General features: G+C 47.0%; 3 protein-coding genes across 3 annotated transcripts; all 3 read right to left on the bottom strand.

Moving 5' to 3' along the window:
- Positions 1–210: 210 nt before the first annotated feature.
- On the bottom strand, positions 211–4,151 carry LOC123407214 (ATP-dependent zinc metalloprotease FTSH 2, chloroplastic). Its single transcript, XM_045100292.1, has 5 exons — positions 3,874–4,151; positions 1,959–3,098; positions 1,355–1,668; positions 813–1,053; positions 211–703 (listed from the first exon to the last, which is right to left on the bottom strand). Exons 2-5 carry the CDS (start codon positions 3,087–3,089, stop codon positions 365–367), a joined length of 2,025 nt encoding a protein of 674 aa, XP_044956227.1. The 5' UTR covers positions 3,090–3,098; positions 3,874–4,151; the 3' UTR covers positions 211–364.
- A 1,362-nt stretch (positions 4,152–5,513) lies between these two features.
- LOC123407213 (conserved oligomeric Golgi complex subunit 7) lies at positions 5,514–11,152 on the bottom strand. Its single transcript, XM_045100291.1, has 10 exons — positions 10,662–11,152; positions 9,473–9,562; positions 9,242–9,361; positions 9,059–9,160; positions 8,713–8,960; positions 8,390–8,535; positions 8,073–8,271; positions 7,257–7,923; positions 6,342–6,674; positions 5,514–6,011 (listed from the first exon to the last, which is right to left on the bottom strand). The coding sequence occupies exons 1-10, from the start codon at positions 10,947–10,949 to the stop codon at positions 5,733–5,735; spliced, it is 2,472 nt and encodes an 823-aa protein (XP_044956226.1). The 5' UTR covers positions 10,950–11,152; the 3' UTR covers positions 5,514–5,732.
- A 4,430-nt stretch (positions 11,153–15,582) lies between these two features.
- On the bottom strand, positions 15,583–19,366 carry LOC123407212 (OVARIAN TUMOR DOMAIN-containing deubiquitinating enzyme 11-like). Its single transcript, XM_045100290.1, has 10 exons — positions 19,245–19,366; positions 17,896–18,135; positions 17,518–17,591; positions 17,354–17,408; positions 17,136–17,210; positions 16,935–17,008; positions 16,786–16,834; positions 16,270–16,354; positions 16,071–16,127; positions 15,583–15,907 (listed from the first exon to the last, which is right to left on the bottom strand). Exons 2-10 carry the CDS (start codon positions 18,064–18,066, stop codon positions 15,864–15,866), a joined length of 684 nt encoding a protein of 227 aa, XP_044956225.1. The 5' UTR covers positions 18,067–18,135; positions 19,245–19,366; the 3' UTR covers positions 15,583–15,863.
- Positions 19,367–20,397: the final 1,031 nt, after the last annotated feature.

Here is a 20,397-nt window from a genome sequence, read left to right as displayed (position 1 = left end):
GTACATAAATTCACTAACAAAACCAAATCAAAACCAAATTCCGCTTGAAAGATCATACGATTAGCTAACCGTCGAACGCAGAAGTTGAGGTTCGAAATGTCGAAAAACCTCACAAGGCCATCATCCAAGGCTCTTTTCTTCCCCCATTCTGCATCAGGAAGCAGAGTTTCCCTTCCCAAGGGGAACCGGAGGCTCCCGCGCAAAAATTCCTTCCAAGGAGTAATTACATCTTATAATTAACCGCGAGTGAGTTAACATTACACGCCGTGCCTCGAGCAGGAATTAGTGTACATCCAAGAAATATGAACATCTTACAAGAGCAGCAACAACAAAAAACTTTCCAACCCTATAAACGCGTACGAGCCTAGACCGGGACGGCGGCCTGGGGCGTCGGGGGCACCCGGTTCTCGACGGGGATCTCCGTGAACTCGGACAGGATGGCCCGGAACTCGTCGCCGCTCAGCGTCTCCTTCTCCAGGAGCACCTCCACGATCTTGTCCATGGCCACGCGGTTCTCCCTCACCTGCTGCAGCGCGATCTCGTATGCCTGGTCCGACAGCTGCTTCACCGCCGAGTCGATGTCTAGCGCCAGCTTCTCCGACATGGAGTTCCGAGCCATCATCCGCATGATCACGTCCCCGCTCTGTGCGGCGTCCATCAGAGACCACGGCCCGATGTCCGACATGCCGAACGTCACCACCATCTGCAGAGGCACCGGAATCAGTATGATCATTGACAGAGACCAATGGTTGAGACCACATGTTTAGAAAATTTACTATAGCAGCCTGCTTTAGGACAGAAAGAGAGCATACCTGCTTGGCTAAGCCGGTGATCTGCTGCAAGTCACCGGCAGCTCCGGTGGTCACCTCAGGCTCTCCGAATATGACCTCCTCGGCCGCCCTACCGCCAAGGCCACCGACGATTCTGGCAAACAGCTGCTGCCTAGAGATGAGCGTTGGGTCATCCATGGGAATGAACCAGGTGAGACCACGAGCTTGACCCCTTGGAACAAGGGTGACCTTCTGGACGGGGTCGTGGCCAGGCGTCAAAGTTCTGCAAAAAGTAACATCTTCAGACATGAACCAGGTTGTTGGGAAGTTTGTCGTGCGAGTAATAAACAAAGAACGGAGAAACTCCTAAAAGCATAAGCATACAGTATCCTCTTCAGAAGGAAAAAGATGGAGAAAATAAAGTCGCTTGATACACATAACGGTGCATGCAAAAGGAGGTTGAAAGTCTTCACTGGCACAAAATAGCATCTAAATGCACTAGAGAAATGCTGAGAAATCCATCAAATACAATGCAATATATTCGGCAAAATAGGAGATTCGAAGAGATGAAGATTCTGTCTTACCCGCAAACTGCATGCCCGACTTCGTGGTAAGCAACAAGACTTTTGCTCTTCCCATCTGTCATGACAGTCCCTTCCATACCAGCCACTATCCTATCAATTGAATCGTCAATCTCCTTTGAGGAAATTCCGGTCCTCCCACGTCGGCCTGCTAATATGGCTGCCTCGTTCAGAAGATTCGCCAAGTCTGCTCCACTGAACCCAGGTGTTCTCATTGCAATGACTTCAAGAGAAACATCGGCATCAAACTTCTTGTTGCTACCGTGCACCTTGAGAATCTCTGTCCTTCCACGCACATCAGGAACATCAACACTCACCTGTGTAAGACGCAGGGTATATCCAAAACGTTAAGGAAGATCCAGAATGTTTAAAAATAGGTTCTAATTGATTCCAACTTTTTAAGATACTGGAACATAATGCAAGCGTTGAACCCAATGCACTGGACTTGTGATACAGGCACCTGAGGATCTCAGTACGAAAGAACAAATTAAGCTAAACACTTCTGCAGGAACATTTGCAATGGGTAGGAATATGCAAATATTGTACAGAACATGCAAAATAAATTCCAGACTGATGTTAACCTTAAAAAAGCTGGATAGAAACTAACCTGTCTGTCAAAGCGTCCAGGTCTAAGTAAAGCAGAATCCAAGATGTCAGCCCTGTTGGTGGCAGCAACAACAATGATTCCAGTGTTCCCCTCAAAACCATCCATCTCAGTCAACAGCTGATTGAGAGTCTGCTCCCTTTCATCGTTCCCACCACCGATACCTGTTCCTCTTTGCCTTCCAACAGCATCAATTTCATCAACAAACACTATGCAAGGAGCATTCTCCTTGGCCTTCTTGAAGAGATCACGAACACGGGAGGCACCAACACCAACAAACATCTCCACGAACTCGGAACCCGATATCGAGAAGAATGGCACGCCAGCCTCTCCTGCGATCGCCTTGGCAAGCAAAGTCTTACCAGTTCCAGGAGGACCAACAAGCAGCACACCCTTGGGAATGCGGGCACCAACGGCGGTGAACCTCTCTGGCTTCTTCAAGAACTCAACCACTTCCATAAAGTCCTGCTTTGCTTCGTCGACACCAGCAACATCATCGAACGTAACACCGGTGTTGGGCTCCATCTGGAACTTGGCCTTGGACTGGCCAAAACCAAGGGGAAAGCCAGGCCCACCGGGTCCACCCATGCCACCAGATCCCCCTCTTCTCGACAGCAAGAACAGACCGCCGATAAGGATAAGCGGGAAGGCCAAGTTCCCGATAAGGTTGAAGAGGAGATTACCGGAGTCCTCCTGCTGGTTGTGCGCAGCAAAGTCAATGTTCTTCTCCCTAAGCTTCTGGAGAAGCTCCTGGCTGAGGCCGGGAAGCTGCACACGGACCCTCTGCACGCGGTTGCCGAGCTCGGGAGAGATGGCCTCCACGATAGCAATGGTCCCGTTCTCAAACAGGTCGACCTTCTTCACCCTGTCCTTGTCGAGGTACTCGAGGAACCTGGAGTAAGACATCCTGGAGGAAGAGACGCCCTGGTCATCGGCGAGGGCCTTGTTGGCAGTCAGCAAGGCGGGCAGGCCGACTCCTCCGAGCGCAAGCTTGAGGAGCCTCCTCTTAGACTCGCTGGGCTTGTGCTCCAGGGAGGCGGTCACGGACACCGGCCTCTGCGCGACGCCGCCGCTCGAGGGGAGCGCTCCGAAGGGGAGCAGCCCTTTCGCGGCGAGGCTCATAGATGGCGCCATGTTTGCTCACTGCGGATGAAACGAACAGAAAGATGGTCAGCGTCAACCAGAGACAGGAAACAATCGTTAGTAGACAGATTATGCACCCAGTCAGCCATGTACTTTTCCTAAGCTTAATGCTATGCATCACTAATTCAGTCCAACTGAACCGCCGAATGCTACGGGCAGAAGCCCCATCATTATCACAAATCAGAAGAACATACCCCCCCTAAGTCTGAACAGCTAGTTTCATTTTGGACACTAGGCTAGGTACCACCAGCAGCCGTTGGGATGTAAAATGTTTGACAGCAAAAAGCCTTGGTCCAGCAGGCAAGAGTTCCTTGTGATTATCACAAGTAGAATGGAACGAGACAAAGTAGAGGTGCCACCAAGCAGCCATTTCATTCCTTGCTCCAGCTGGAAGCTACCAGAGCCATCCGTCCATCCATCCATCCATCCATCCCCTCAAGCTCAAAGCGCTCCCAAGCAGCTTGTGTGCTCTTGAGATTACTCTACTGTACGTAACTGAGACGAGCAATCCAACCTAAACAGCCACCATAATAACCTAGATTAGCAGCAGCGCAAGCTACCACACACGCTACCCAATCCAATCCCCCAGCCCAGATTACCCCCCCCAGAATCGCTCCAGGCCAACGCCAGCGCCCAGACGCTCGCTCCAGAACCACAGGCGGAAGCGAAGGCAAGGGAATCCCGCGGGACACCGCCGCGCAGGGCTGCCTTGGCGAGCAGGATTGAAGCGGAAACTTTTCAAACGAATCAGCCGGGGTACGAGGGCATGACGCACCTGAGTTGGATCGGGGCCGGGGCGGAGGAGGGGGGTTGTGAGGGAGCGAGGCGAGGCGAGGCGAGCGTATAAGTAGCGTATACCGGTGGGCGACGAGGAGCTAGCTAGCGGCCGCGGATTTAGTGTCCTCCGGTGGTGCGCAGTTGCGTGGGGATTTCGGTAGAGGGGAGGGAGGGGGGGGGGGACGTGGGCGGCTCTGCTCCCACAGCGTCGATAAGGAAGAGATGAGCCCACATAGACAGACGTAACCGCGCCGCGTAGAAAACGACCCTCTCTCTGCTCTAGTGCTCTGCTCCGGGTGAAAAATGAGAATGGGCCGTGCTATTTTCCCGTGGACGACGGCGTCGGCGTCGTGGCCGGGTTCGCGCTCACGCAACAACCTCCCGAGTCCCGACCCCTGTCGTGTCGCCATGCCGCCAGGGAAGAGAGGGACTTGGTTGGACCCCCTCCCGTGAAGTGCCAGTCACAGGGTGGATGTAGCAGCACGGCCAGCCGCTCGTGAGACCTGAGCTTCGTGTCACGCTGAGGCTTGAGACGCACCTCTCTTTGTTTTTAAGCTCGCGCCGTGACAGCAAAGGCCGTGTTTGGATCCATGGGTTAGATTTAGTTTAGACTCAACTAACCTAGAAATATTCAAACATGAGAATTAGTTTAGGTTAGCTGCATCTAACCAATTCAAAAGGCTAACTCATTCAAGATGTACTTATTTGGGTTAGTTCTCCTTGAGATCATTAAAAAAATAATACATTTATAGGACAGAAAATAGGGTTTAAAGTAGCCAAATGATTAAAAAAAAAGCATTTATTGTCAATCTAACCCTGTCATCCAAACACCGTTCAGGATTAAAATCTAACTTTAACCTCTAACTGAGTTGGAGTATCTAAACAGGACCAAAATCTTACTGCATTTAGTCAGAAAACCCTTAACTACCATCTGCTTCTCAGCTAGGGTTTCATCTGCCTCTCGGTGGTGCAGCGACTTCTGGTCCACCTTGTCTCCGAGGACCAGGGACGCCGTGGATCTCGGTCCTTACCGCCACGAGGCCTTCGTTTTTTAAGTGTTCCTTTTTTTCAAGTTTTATTAGGGTTTAACACGCGGTTCCGACTTTTTACAATATGGAACAAGGTTTTTCCCTCCTGGTCACCATCTCGGGGGTGCATCTGGCGTCGAAGGAGGACCTGTGGAGATGTGTCTTCGGCAAATCTCATGGGATTCGGTCGGCATTTTTCAGTCTTTGTTCGTCTTCCAATCCATGCTTCTCTTCACCGGCGGCCGTTGTTGCTCGAGTGTGATGGTCATATGGCGCCTTAATACAACAAATTCCTGACTAACTACTACAACAAGGTTTGTCGAACTCCGATGAGGGAGAGACGCTGACAGGAGCACACATTCGCCTCACTCCGGTGCTTGTCGCTAGGCGGCCTATGGACCTTCATGTAATTTTTACTTCTGATGTTCTTTATACTACCTTTACAGTTGAATAATAGATCAGAAGTTTTCTGAAAAAATAATTTAACTATAATTTACAATTCAGCCAGCACACAAAGACAGAAAAACGTTGCCACCTGCCGACTAACAATTCCCCTGCTGTTTATTTGGGTCAGCCAAATTACTGTATGATTCTCTGAATGACGTCTGTGATACTGTATGATACTCTCTATACCTGCAAGCAGTACAGTTACAACTTACAGAGGCAAAGCTCGCTGTCTCCAAAAGGGGGAAAGAAGAGGATGAATAGAGGAAGCAAGGACACATGAGCGAATTGCTCAGGATGTGGGAGGGACACACACTTGGACGCATGCTTTTACAGAGCTAGTATGACTTGCAAAAATACCACAGCAACCAACATTCTTTTCCCACTACTCTAGCGATATGCGCCGGATCTTGGAGACCAGATGGGCGGTGGGGAGGTCCAGCTGGGTTCCGCCCTCCGATTTTATCAGGTCGCGGACCTGGTCCCTCGGGGTAGAGATGCAGGCGTGGAAGGTGGACAGGAATGGAGGGATCGGCATCGACAGCGCCGAGAGGACGTTGTTCAGATACTCGATGTCCGCCGCGAGCTGCTGGGCGCCCCGGTCCGTGATGTAGTGGATCCCGCGCAGCTGCTCCATGAACAGAGCGGTGGCACCCTCGGCGACCTGAAACATGGAAACAAATATCAAGAAATCATGCTAGAATTTTTTCAGCATGTTTAAATTCAAGGGTTTCGTGCTTTTTCTTATTCGGTGCTATGTAAATATGACAAGACTGTTGAGGGGATTTAATGTATTTGATCTGTTCAATTGTGATGCACATATTTTCACTATGTATAACACACGATTCCCTACATAATTTGGAACATAAAACAAGATTAGCATTGGAGCATGGTTTGATTTTGTTGACAGCATATTTTAGAAGTAAACAGGGTGATGGACAGTCCTGTTCAAGATTCCAAGTCTACATTGTGTGACTTTGAATGTATCACTTACCTTGAATATCCACTCTGTAGCAAAGAACTGAGCCTCATCGTTGCCAGCCTCGCTGCCTGAGATGCCTTCGGTGAGAGGCTCCAACTGCTGTGGTAAAGTGAGGAGATACTCCCCGACACTGGTCACGTATGCCTGTGGGTACGCACTGAAGCTTGGAAGAGGAAGACCACCCTGCTCCTCCACGGATGACCAGATTGGGAGGCGGGCTATCTCACTGAGACGTTGCCGGACTTTGGAAATGAGAACATCGTACACAAGCTCGTTTACTTTGTCTGAGAAGGCCGCGACTCTTTGTGACGTGACAGGAAGAGCGTGGAACCTAGGATCTTTTGACTGTACAACAGAAATAATTTTAGAATTTATTCCATGCGCAAGAATCAAGAGGTATATGAAGAGGCTCTATGCCACAGTTGAATAGTAATAACTTACAGTAATACAAAAGAAAGTTACTGCTAAATTTCATGTGGAGCGAGAGATTATAAGTAAATCAAATCCAACAGTTTTACTCCATATGTTCTGTTCAAAGTAAATATGTGGACTCGCTCATGATCAGCAATCTTGAGCAACCATGTAAAGAGCATATTATCACATGATCAAGCATACATATTTTACCAAACACAGAAATCCATCATTTGCTAGAGAATAGATATATGCTGACTCAGCCCAATAAGAAAATGTAGTCTGCAGTCTTAACCCTAGATCAAAAGTCAAATAATTTGGGACCTTGATTGCTACTTAAATAAGAGTAGTGTTGACACCTTGATTGCTACTTAAATAAGAGTAGTGTTGACATGCATCATTTGCAAGTTAAGTCACTAGCTGATTGTTCAGATGTACAGTTGCAGTCAGAGAAATAATTGATGTGCCCTGCGTTGTAACACTAAATGCAAGAAATTTTAGAAGCATATAACTTACCTGTTCCAGTACAGTGAGGAGTTTCTTAGACTTGTCTGGTAGACTGGTGAGTCGAATGGTTGCAATATCAAGTGCTGCCCTCCCACCCAGAGGAGCTCCCGAGCTCTCATCAGCAGTACCAGCAGGTGATTTATCCATGGTAGAACCAAATCCGGAAAGAGAAAAGTTTGTTCCAATCCTGGCAAGAGTAGCCCTTAAAGAAGCTTCGAAAACCGAGGTTCTGCTAGTTAAGCAATCAGCAACTGTAAGAACCTGCAAAGCACCCTGGACAATTGACCATTCCTCCTCTTCAGACACATCCACCAATCGTGGTGCTTCCTTTTTCTCCAACCCTGCATCTTTTTTCGAGGCATCACTATGTGCGGTACTATCCAATCCACATACTGTCCTCAGGGACTTCAGAGTTTCTTGTAGATTAGATATGTATTGCAGCATGACGTCATCAAGAGCCAGTACTAGTTCATCTGCCTCTGAACCACCAGTGAGACTAATGCATCTCTCAACAGCTGCTTCAAGAAGTACTATCATCTGTGGGATTGATTCCTCCATCCTACGGACAGTTTCACTTAGCTCTATACCTTGTGCACCTAAACCACGGGAGACAGCCCCACGGATATCTATGCCGGCCATGGCGGCAGAAAGTACAGCGCGCTCCATCTGCCCATACCTACATGAGATGAAAGTTAGCATACAGAACTAATTGCATAGTATTATGACTTAATAATATCAATTTGTAAATACAGGTGGCAACAAGATGCAAGATAGGTTTATTTTCTTTCATTTGCTTTTATCAGATAAAACGACTTTAAAGCTTACCTCATTTTAAAGGTTTCATATGGGGAATAAATAGCTTTCAGTGTATTCAGCACAACTCCCAGATCTGATTCTGAAAATAAGTGCTGAATGTTCCGAGCAAAAGTGCCAGTCATGTTGTGCAATTCAATTAGTGCAGCAAGATGTTTATTCTGCAATTTGATGCTTTTTGGCAAGTCACCTGATATAACATCCAGTACACCTGGAGATAGAGAAAATAAATCAACTAATTAGAGAATAAAACTAAGTGCTCTTATGCAACAAACAAGAAAAAATAGCTAATAACTTGCCAAATAAACAAACAAATACACGATGCATACCTTTTGCAACAGATCTGGTTTCAGGAACAGCATCCCCAGTTGCTACATTAACGCGAGAGACAAAGCTTGAATTCAGCTCACTCATGGTCTCAACAAGTACTTTTGGGACTAGTGATCTGTATTCTTCTGGGAAAGCAGTCAAGCACCTGCAAGCATTGGCATTTTAAAACACGACGGTTCAAAGATGGTCGGTGGGGCAAACATTTTTCATGTGGCCCAAAGATAGTTAGACTGCTGCCATAGGCCAGCTTCTGTTTAACTAATTTACAACCACAAGTATTTCTAAACACACAACGGAAGAAAACAGGATCCCATGGACATACCACTTCCATTCTTGTTCAAGGTAAAGTAGTGTCTCATCATAGAAACTTGGCAACCAGCTTGAGAATAAGATGCTATTGATTTCGCCACCACGCTTCTCCATCTCTGCCCTGTTGGCCCTTTGCTTTAGGTCAAAATCTTCCCAGAGTTTCTTCAGAGGCTTGACATGAATCTTCGTGTATTGCACCTCTAGGGACTTAAACCTCCCAATACGTGTCAATATACCACGAAGATCTTGCACAGCCTCAATCTTTCAACCAAAAATGCACATGAAGAGGTTCAAAATAAAATAAATAAAGATGTTTCATGGAGTGTTGACATAAATGAGCTAATTTGCGAGACAGAAACCTTGCGGTTAGAAAGGGCATCCAATAAACGGGGCTGAACCATTTCGTCCAGCCTTTCTTCCAATACTTCAAGCTGCTTTCTCACATTAGCAAACTCTGCAACCTGAAAGCAACATTTAACAGGCTAAATGAACAGGCCATGCATAGATGCTTGGGGAGAAAGAGAGAGGGGAGAGTAAAGGACCTCCCCAACTGCTGACAAGCAATGTCTCATGGTTGCCAGGGTTTCTGCGGCTTTTGGAAGATCGCCACTCGAAAACACATCCTCAACACTTTGGCTCAATTGAGCTAGTCCAGCTGCATCCTGCAATTCCAGCCAACAGACTCACAATTATTAGATAAGAACTTACCACTTGAGTAAAGCAGGTACTCTGGTTGAATGTGCCGTGCCATGGTAGATACTATTAAAACATACCTGCAATGTCGTGTATGCAGCTTCCATGCGTTGTTTCACAGTATCAATTCGTGCTAGCGCAGTTATTGACTCAGCAGATGAGCCCTCAGCCTGGTTGGAGAGATTATCATAACTAATTGGTTAACAGACACATTTCCAAAATAAAGCTAAAAAAGTGTGCCAAATTTGTTTTTGATACATGCACGTGGCATGTGTGATTTAACGTCACTGATATATACTTCTCAATGTTTCCTTTGCATTAGAATAAGGAATCAATAGTTCCAAATAATCTAGCATGAATTAAATCCAATTGTATTCTAACAAAATGCTACTGTCGTCATAACAATTGGATTAGACAGTTGCATTGCAGTAACAACTACACACTCAATCACACTGGGAGAAGAATGTTACTGCTGCAGCTCTTTCAAGAATATGTTCAACATGTAATTCACTAGAACTATAGATCTCAGTATTTTATGGCAATACACGTACATGCTTAGACACGGTTCATATGGACATCAGCTTTGAATTTGCGAGTTTCTATGTACTTTATACAGCATGCTCAATAGTTCTCTGTGTGCATAACTATGATGTATATATAAGTGCGAAACACGGTAGCATCCCAAACTAATACGTTCTTCTTCCTTATTTTTTCTAACTCAAGTACCGAAATCTAGCAGAGTTTTACTATGCCCAGGAAAATTGAGGGATCAAATTCCACATGATAACAAAGTAGACAATGCGCCACCAAATCTAAATGCCAAATAGATCAAATCAAAGCTTAAATTGTGGGTTTGGTACTTATTCTGGGTAGTGCTATCTAACATTACGTTGTGAACATTGCATGATAATCTTAAACAAAATGCTATGCACAAGGCAAAGACCACACAGGTACAAGTGACAAGGGCTCGAGATTTGAGATCCAGATCCAGTTAAAAAACATGGTGGCGACGGTAGAGTCCGAGCTGTAAGAATGAACGAGGCATGCCTCCTCAAAGTGAACAATCGATAAATCATTCCCAGACTGAGTTGCAGCATGCGAATCAGCACATTTGAACCGATGACACTGCTCCGGAACACCCATCCAAACGAGTCTCGATTTCGCAATAGTAAATATTCCATACATGCCATTGCCGGGCGTGCCCGCGCGCGAGATCCAGATCCGACTAGGGACGACGGAGGGGTGCGGGAAGGGCGGGGGGGCAGCTACCTGGGAGAGGGAGTGGAGGACGGAGGCGAGGTGGGAGCGGAGCGCGAGGGCGTCGTCGCGGAGCCTGAGCGCGTCGCGGCAGGCGAGCGGGACGCGGCGGAGCGCGTCGGCGCTGTCCCGCTCGAGGGCCGCCCCGGCGTCGTCGGCCGCGGCGCGCAGCCGCTCCTCGGCGTCGGCGAGGAAGCGGTCGAGCGGCTCCGACGGGTGCCGCGCGTCCAGCGCCGCGTTGATCCACCGCTTCGGGTCGAACCCCTCCGCCCCGAACTCCGCCGCGTCCACCACCACCATTTTCCTCCGCGCCGCAGCCCGCTCAGCCGCGCCACGCGAGGGTCTCCCCCTCTGCCCTTCCTCCTCGGCGGCGGCCGCGGCTCGCCGGAGAATTGGACAGCGCCTTCGAGTTTGGAGGATGGCGCTGCTCGTCTCCGCGTCTCCTCACTTGCCAGTTGCCACCGAAGTAAGAGCGACTCCGACCGGACGATCACGCTTTGTCCGCAGTCGGCCAGGCGGACGTACGCATCCGCTTTTTCATTGTATGCAGAGCCAAATTTACGCACGTAAAAATAAAAATGATGCGTCCAACTAAAAGCATAACCAAATTTACACGGGTAAAATATTAATAATAAACACATGACACGTATATAAACATAACAAAATTTTAATTAAACATAAGTGGCCAAACAACCGTGGGCCAAAATCCACTTAAAACATAACTAAAACTTGATAAGAAAACAAAAAAAAAATAATCCACGCCCTAGTCGTCTGACTTGCCCTTGTCGTCGCCATCGCCGTTGGTGAGGTCGATGAAGGCGGGAGGCGACCCAGCCCACTCGAACGTCGCTTGCCCGCTCCTTCTCAAGGCGCATCGCCTCCTCCTCCTGCTCCCACTACAGCTGTCGATGGTTGTCGACGACCTCCTCGGCGAGCCAGTGCGCCTTCCAGTGCTCAAGGTGGGTCATCTCCTCCTCCGGTGTCGCGTCATAGTAGACCACATGCGCGCTCACCCACTCACGGACAATGCTGGTCCAGTTGTACTCCTCCACTGGCCAAGTGGGCGGAGGCGGCAAGCGCTTCCGCGTCGGTGTGGGCTCCGGCTCTGTATTGGGCTTGACGTTGGGTAGCGACGGCGGTGACGGAGGCGGGATGAAGAGCGGGGCCTCGAGGGAATCCCCTGCAGCCTACAAGGCGAGGGCATGCTCCAGCGCATCCCAATGGCGTCCTCGTCGGTCCTGCTCGCCTCGAGCGCGTGTTGTAGGGCCAACACGAGGGCGGCTTAGTACGCCACCTCTTCGTCTTCCTCCTCTGGGAGAACCTCGGGCGGCGAAGAGGGGACGGCTTGGTTGACGTGGACGCCCCGACGGCGCTCCTCCTTGTGCTCTAGCGCGAACTAGTGCTCCTAGTTGGGTGAGTCTCGCGCGTAGGCACGCATAGCCCGCTGCTCTGAAGTGAGGTCCTCGCGGCGCTGGCGAACCTCCTCCGTGTGCTCCCACGCCTAGCGCGACACTGCCATAATGGGGATCCGCCACAGATCCAAATGCCAACCGTACGGGAGGTTGACATCTGGATACTGCGGTGGCTGGCGGTACTGCCAATGCTATTGTGCCTGGTGGACTGGTATGCACAGCCGGTCCCGCATTGATGGCGACCCGCGTCTAGCAGGCGGCGGCACAGGAGGAAGCCCGCAGGAAAGAGCTCGTGCCAGTGCTGAGCTTTCCCCTTCCCTTTGCCCTTCTTGTTGAAGAACCACGTGGTGGCTAGGGCTTGCTAAGGTTTCTGGTCGCTCGCGAGGGAGGATCGTATGATTAGATGTGGACGGGTGTTTGGAAGTGGATGAGGTCAGTCCTGCTGCATGCTTCAATTAAAAAGGACGGCCACGTGGACCTTCCACCCACTGTCAGGCGGGCCTCGAGGTAGGTGATGTAATTTAATAAGACGAGGGTGGTGGCTGAGCGGCCGACTAGTAGGCCCGTAGTGGACACGGAGGGGACGCATGGCACGTTCATTTCGTGTCTGTGAGGATGCAAATCCGACCCAATTTTTTTAAATCCCTCCCACATGTGTAACGCCCTTGATTATCACCTACAGTAAACAATGTAATCAAGCTAGAGTGGTCATCAAGATTAAGATAATCCTTTTTGCTAAACAGCGCTTGATCCTCTTTGAAAGCATATCTCATTTCAAATTTCCTTCGAAATTCAAAATTCAAATAATAAGTGGTTTAAATATTTTTACAAACCTATAAACAAAAATCATGGCTGGGTTTAAAATATTGCCTAAACAATTACAAAATTGTAACCAACTTTTTATCAAGTATTTTAGTGCCTCTAAAACAATTTAGCAGAGGCCAGATCAATTATTAGATCCCCTTTTTTATGTAATTCCAAACATTTTCAAATGACCCCGAATCTTTTTGCGGCACCGCCAAAACAGTAAGTTGCCACTTCGTTGGTTATCCTGATAGATCAAAGGGTTTTCGTTTCTACTGTCTAAAAAGATACACAAAGTTTGTAGAAACAAGACATGCAATCTTCTTAGAGGACGAAATGATGAGGGGGGGGGGCATGGTAGTTCGGAAAATTGATCTTGAGGATAAGAGGGTGCATGCACCTAATCCGATGACTCAAGAGACATTTTTTCTCACTACCTGTTGTGACTCCAACCATGACAACTATGGAAGAAGACCCGGAACCTGTCCTTCACGATCCGACTGAACATGTTGTTGAACATGAAAGGGAGGTGCAACAACCATTTTTAGAAGATGTGCCAAAAGTTGAGGCACAAAATGTGCCAGAGAATGAGGCACATAGAAGGTCTAACAGAACTAGAAGATCATCTATTTATACTGATTATAAAGTTTATAACACATAATTGGTTCATATGGAAGGTGATCCCACTTCATATGAAGAAGCTATGAGAATCCCTCACTCATCAAAGTGGCTGGAGGCAATGAAAGAGAGATGAACTCGATGAGTTCCAACGATGTTTGGGACTTAGAAATTATTCCTAAAGGAGCCAAAACAGTAGGTTGTAAATGGGTCTACAAAACTAAGTATGACTCTAATGGGAATATAGAAAAGTATAAAGCACGACTTGTGGCAAAAGGATTCACATAAAGAGAAGGGATAGATTACAATGAGACATTTTCTCGAGTCTCATGTAAGGATTCCTTCAGAATCATAATGACATTAGTTGCGCATTTTGACTTAGAGTTACATCAAATGGATGTAAATACGACATTTCTAAACAGAGATTTAGAAGAAAATGTCCACATGAGACAATTCAAGGGTTTTATCATGGAAGGCAAGGAAGATATGGGATGCCACCTGAAAAAATCCATTTATGGACTAAGGCAAGCCTCCAGAAAGTGGTATCTAAAGTTTAATGATATAATTAAAAGTTTTGGATTTAAAGAAAATGTTGAGGATAACTGCATTTATGCAAAGTTCAAAAATGGGAAATATATTTTCTTAATCTTGTATGTGGATGATATCTTGATCGCGAGCAATGGTGTTAGTCTGCTTCAAGAAACAAAGAAGTTTTTATCCACAAATTTTGATATGAAAGATAGGGAAAATGGAGTTTTAGGACTATCCAAGAAAGCATATTTAGAAAAGGTTCTCAAAAAGTATAATATGCATGCGAGTAAGGCTACACCCGCTCCTATAGTCAAGGGCGACAGTTTTGGAAAATTGCAATGTCCCAAGAACCGAGCTCGATCAAATGAAAGCAGTGCCATATACTTCGGATGTTGGAAGTTTTCAGTATGCACAAGTGTTCACTCGCCCTGGCTTAGCTTTTATCACCGGGGTACTCGATAGATATCAAGAGAATCCAGGCATAGAGCACTTGAAGATGGTAAAGAAAGCATTGCATTATGCGCAAGGCACAAAGGACCTCATGCTAACATACAAAAGATCTGATTCCCTGGAGATAAAAGGATATTCAGACGCAGATTTTGCGGGAGACAGAGATGATAGAAAATCCACATCAGAATACGTGTTCACTCTCGCTGGAGGGGCTATTTCGTGGAAAAGCTCCAAACAGTCCATAGTTGCATCGTCCATGGTACAAGCACAATTCATAGCATGTTTTGAGTCCACCAGGCAGGTGATATGGTTAAAGAAATTTATACCCGACTTAAAAGCGGTAGATTGTATTGACAAACCACTAAAGTTGTACTGTGACAACCAACCCGCAGTATTCTATGCTCACAACAAGTCGACTAATGCTACCAAAACAATACATATAAAGTATTATGTTGTGAAAGATAAAATCCAGGATCACTACAAGTCTCGAGCATATAAGGACAAAGGATGTGCTTGCGGATCCGCTAACGAAAGGCTTACCACCCGATGTGTTCAAGGAACACTTAGTCTGCATGGGTTTAAGGGAAAACCTATGATTCCTAGATCATGAGAGGCCCAGAAGGAACAAAATTCGTTTCAAAGCAGAGAGGTATGTTATACCTGTCTGATTCTATCGACAATTGAGCTGTGGCGATGAAACTAGTAAAGTATCAAGTTAAGATCAAGGGGGGAATGTTAGATTGATCTCTTTCATGTGTGGGCCCAACGGCCCACCGGACCCTTGACTCGCGCCGGCGCCCAACCAAACTATGGTTGGTGGACCCCTGTCGCCGCGCTATATAAAGAGATGGGTGCCAGACGCACACGGTACGAGGTTCACCGTGCGCAGCAGCCCCCACCGACACTCCCTACCGATCTAGGGTTAGTGCAGGCCGACGGGAAGCACCACCGCCGCCACTACTCACGCACACACACACTCACCGCCGTCACTCTCCATCCATAGTGTCAGGCTCGGGATCCTCGAGCCAAGGAGAAGGTATAACCCATCTCCACCTCTTACTAGCGCGAATCCCCTACCCATGTGATCCAGAGGGTCTATCACATATGACTCGTGCAGCTGAGAGTTTCACATTCCATATGCTTTTCCCTTGCTAAATACATTGAAGTTTACTGTACATTGCGTCGTAATCCTACACAAACCCGGGCCACACTTCGATATTTTTGAGGATGTGTTCCCGTGGAATTCCTGCGTGCTAAACAGTCTCAACTTCGGATTTTACAATGATGGCCAAAGGCCCAAAGTAGTAAGCGCTAGTAAGTATCACAACCCTGCTAAACTGAAGGGAGAAGAACAGCTGCAGCAAAGAGAAGCTCCTCTCCCTCGGAAGTCGGTACCGCCCTAGAACAACCAATGCTTCTTCTTAGTTTTGCGAGTCAGGAGATCTGCAGTGTACAGAACAGGAGGTCCTTTAGAAGTTAGAACTGACCGTCGACCGAACAATGCAATAATTGGAATGGATTGTTAAAATTTTAATGATATGTAATGATGCAAATGAAAATTGGTAGTTCACCAAAATCAGCAGGTCTAGGCAAAACAAACGCTCACCATCAGTCGCATACAAAGAATTGTAGTGTACTTCACACCAGAAGCTCAGCCAAAGCTCTGGAACATGTGCCAGGGAAGCATATTAGTTATAGCGTGTTTCCAGCGAAATCTTAGCGTGGCGTCGTGGAGAAAGCAAATCTCTCTATAGAATTCAGGATTATAACAAGGGCATAAGAGATACTAGTGCATCGGCTCTCACCTCTTGTAGGAGTTAGGTCCCTGGGGACTATCTCAATCAAGCAGGTGTCCCTAAATGACGTCAGCAAACAAATTTTGGCACCAAACTGTGAGCAAGTAGAGATACAAGGGAGGAAGGCGTCAGGCAAATAATAAACATGAGTAAATGGTGCATGCTAATGCCATGACAACAAGGGAGATACTTCCAGGAAAAGCATTAATGTAGAAAAAAACCTGATTGGTCAGTAAACTTCGTTTTATAAGATTCGACACAATAATATGGCCGAATGTTAATGGTAACAGAATTCGGGCATGTTAGACAGGAAATGATATTGCATAGACTCGAAGTGGTACTTGTACCGGACCTGGACAAGGATAGAAGTTTTTTGTGCCTCAGGGCTTGGAGGTATAGTCAATGTTTTAGAGATAACAGGAAAATTTATGTAAAAATGCTGCAATTACAGCTAAAAAAAGTGAAATTACAAGATTTTACTTTAGAAACCATTCAAGCATCGTCAAACTAGAAGTGGCATGTTACCCGGTCTGCAGCCGCTTGAAGGGTCAGATGATCCCCCCATTCCCCGGATCTGCAGGGCATATATATGAAGCTATGAATATACTCGAAACCTAGTATAGTGTCTCTGTCAACTGTGAACATGATCATTTAAGCAGCATAATCTGTGCTACCTTTTCATTTTCTTCAAGTACACCTTATATTCCATCGGTACGTAGCCTTCATACCGTTTTCTGAATTCTTTTAGCTACAAAGCAGAGACAGGATTCAGCATAGTTGCATGTCAATGAAATTATATTATCGAGTCTGCAACGTGATCAATGCTTTTATTTAGATTACTACAGAATGTCCATGGGCTGAGACAAACAGGCTACCTGCTTCATGACTGCCTTCCTCACTTGTTTGTGATATTCAGGATTGCGAAAAATCTGGTCTGCCAAAGCTCGAAACTGTAACAATAGGTCATTGGTGGGGTTATATTTTTTTTTGGAACATATTGAATTCAACTATAGGTTAATTAACATGTTATTGGAACAGTAATTTCTGTTAAAGCCTCCTAGAATATATTTTTGGGGCGAACATGCAAACAAACCTGACAATTCCCATCTCCCTCTATCTGAAACTCGGCCAAACCATAAGTCCCCAACCTGTCGAATAAAAGGTAATGCTAAATGAACTTTGCATGCAAAAGATGGAACTTCAGAAGAAGGCGCAACAGCACATTCAAGTGGAGGGAAGAGAAGATCTGATATTTACCTTTCCAACAATCTTTCATGATCCAAGGTTGCGTTGTCAACATTAGGAATCTCTCCATTAACTCGAGGACGGTGCTGCCGCAAAAAGGGTTGTTAGTAATTTTGTCATAAAAGATGGCAAAAGACTCGTTTTTGATTTCGCAATGCGCAATTCAGAATTACTCCCTCCGATCCAAAATAAGTGTCGTGGTTTTACTTCAAAAGTATAATGCGCGTTAGCTACTATTGAGCACTACACCGACAAATTATGTTCAGTTCAGACTTCAGAGACACCTCATCAGGGTAATTACGACTCGGCTAGGGGTAAAGCCCAAGGAAGCAAATAGGAAATATCATTAAAAGATTAAAAAGTAACAAATGTTGATTGGCTCTTGATTACCGGGACGGAACCCAAATGCAAGAGGCGCCTCCCAAGACTATATCCGCTGTCGTTCCTTGCTTGAGCAAGGAGGCTGCCTATAGTCACGGACACTTCCTCCTCGCTTTCCTGAGTGCTGGTGCTGATGCTTGAGCTAGAGCTTTTACTAACATGGTCCTGTTGTTCAGACATGACATGCTATCTCCAGACGAACATCGACAAGATGATAGACCTCCAACGGGCTTCAAAGACAGAAAGTTACTGCAAGAAACAGGGAACAAGCATTGAAACACAGCAAGAAACAGCAGGTAAAAAGTTCCAAAGCAACTTATTGCAACCAACAAGATAACTTTTACTGGCATCATAGCATTTAGATGTTTGCCTGCCTGTACCACGAAATACATCAAACCTCACGGGGAGAGTGATGCTGGAACACAAAAATTCCTTGCTCTTAATAGCCTGCCCTATGAGATGCATATGCAGATCCTAACCACCCAGTAAGGAGACATCCGGAGAATGTTTTAATTACTCCATTTCCTCAGTCCTTGTCTCTCGCAGTTAATACCTACACATGGGATTCTTCCGGACACTGTGCACCAATCCCAACAAGCCAAATGGCGCATGAGAACGACTAGCAATAATGGGACCGGATAAGCAGCCAACAACACAGCAGCACATCAAAGTGTGCATCTGCTCACTCCAGTTCCTCTGCCTCGGATGAGTGGGAATTTCAGACACTTGCAGTCCAAAACCGAAGAATGAATCATGCTACTTTTACAAGACGAAAGCAGCACTGAAGGCGATCAGCAGATCAGTGGGCGGACTGAGCGCAGAACGAACAAACGGGGTGCATTCCAGAGGAGGCCAGCAGATGAACCCAATCAGTAAGCACAGCACGCTTCGGCAGATGAGCTTCAGACCACATCCTTCCTAGCAGACTGGTAGGATTAAAAATGTCCAACAAGTTCACCTGGGTAAACAACTAGTTGACCGGAACCGGATAGATCTTGGATGAGTCAACCTGAAGACCAAAAGGGACGTTTTTCTACATTTTCTTGTAAGACTCAGAACCCAGAACCAACTACTACACCAACTACAGTCTACGGGCGATCTTTCCCCGAGGGCCCTCCAAATCAAGCTCAAAGATCATCGATACTACTCACTAATCAGGACGAAGATGACACACGAAACAATCAAGTCGATCAAGAAGGTAAATAGGGAGCTTCCCTCCCAAGAAAAAAAAAGGAACGAACAAGCGGAGCTTCAGAGGTCGGCTGCGCGCGGCGGTGGCGGAGCCGGGCCGCGATCGGCCGCGCGGAGCCCTAGCTCGCGGGATGAGTGAGACGATCGGGCGAGGGGAGGGGGCTTACCGGCCTCTCGGGCTGCCGGATCAGGGAGGGCGGCGGCCGCGCGAGCGACGAGGGAGGGTGGGGGCGGGGCGGGGCAGAGCTCAGTAGCTCGCACTTGCTGTCGGGAGGGGATAGAAATCGCCGCCTTTTTCTTCGCTTCCTTTACGTTTTCTAATTCGGGGAATTTGTGAGTTTACCCCCCTCGCTTACTCAGATTCTCAGGTGAAACCATTCCACCTTCCAAATGAAGCGGGCTGGTTTTCTTAAGAAGACTTACATTTCTCGAAATTTTTTGTTAAATGGCTTCCGGTGAATTTTTTAAGACGAAAGGCCAAATGATTAAGTAGCACAAACCCTTATAAAAAAAATTACAAAAAACAAAAGGTACATCCAAATCATTGTGGGTGTCAAGGTCTTGTTCCTCCCGCATTCATCGAGGGCGCGCAGACGAGCAAACTTCTTTAAACCCGGAGGTTTGTAGAAGCAACGACCCGGAAGTCATCAATGTGGACCATAAAATGTCGACGACCACCATCCGTGTAGTAAATCGCTGCTCGGGAAAAGAAAAATATGAAGATGTTGTAAAGGCCCTAGTTTTGGCGATATGGGATCGAGGAACGCAAACCTCACATGTTCTCTAACGAGGTCAACACTGACCAACCTTCCTCGGTTAGAGTGGAAAGAACAAAGACGTGCAACCATGTTGTCCACTCCACGGGACAACATGGTCGAGATAAATCTGCATAAAAACATATTTCGGGCCTAAAGAACCAGATCTGAGGACACACCATCTTCCAAATATCTCACGTCGATACGGGTAAGGGCGATGCAGGGAGAGTTTATTCCACACCGGCGACGACACCATCATCTCGCCACCATCGAACGGATACCTACCTAATGCCCCAAACGGAGAAACTCCTACCGATACATTGGGTCCTCCGCGCACACCCCATCGACAAAGTCGATGAAGGAGGAGGATGTCGATGATGCACCAGCGAGGTAGGATGATGATGGAGGAGAACCCTAACCTTGGGGAAGGGGCTAGCTAAGCCCTACACAGCTACAAAGGAGACAACCTATTCTCATTTCGAAATAAATCTGGGTCTCTACGTCGAGTGAAATAAGGCATGTTATATGATCTTCCTCATTGGTGAAGTTTGTTTGGTAATTATGG

This window comes from Hordeum vulgare, chromosome 7H (assembly GCF_904849725.1).
Source record: "Hordeum vulgare subsp. vulgare chromosome 7H, MorexV3_pseudomolecules_assembly, whole genome shotgun sequence".
Taxonomy (NCBI): domain Eukaryota; kingdom Viridiplantae; phylum Streptophyta; class Magnoliopsida; order Poales; family Poaceae; genus Hordeum; species Hordeum vulgare.
Note: the sequence above shows the minus strand (reverse complement) of the source record. Positions and strands in the feature narration are given on the sequence as shown.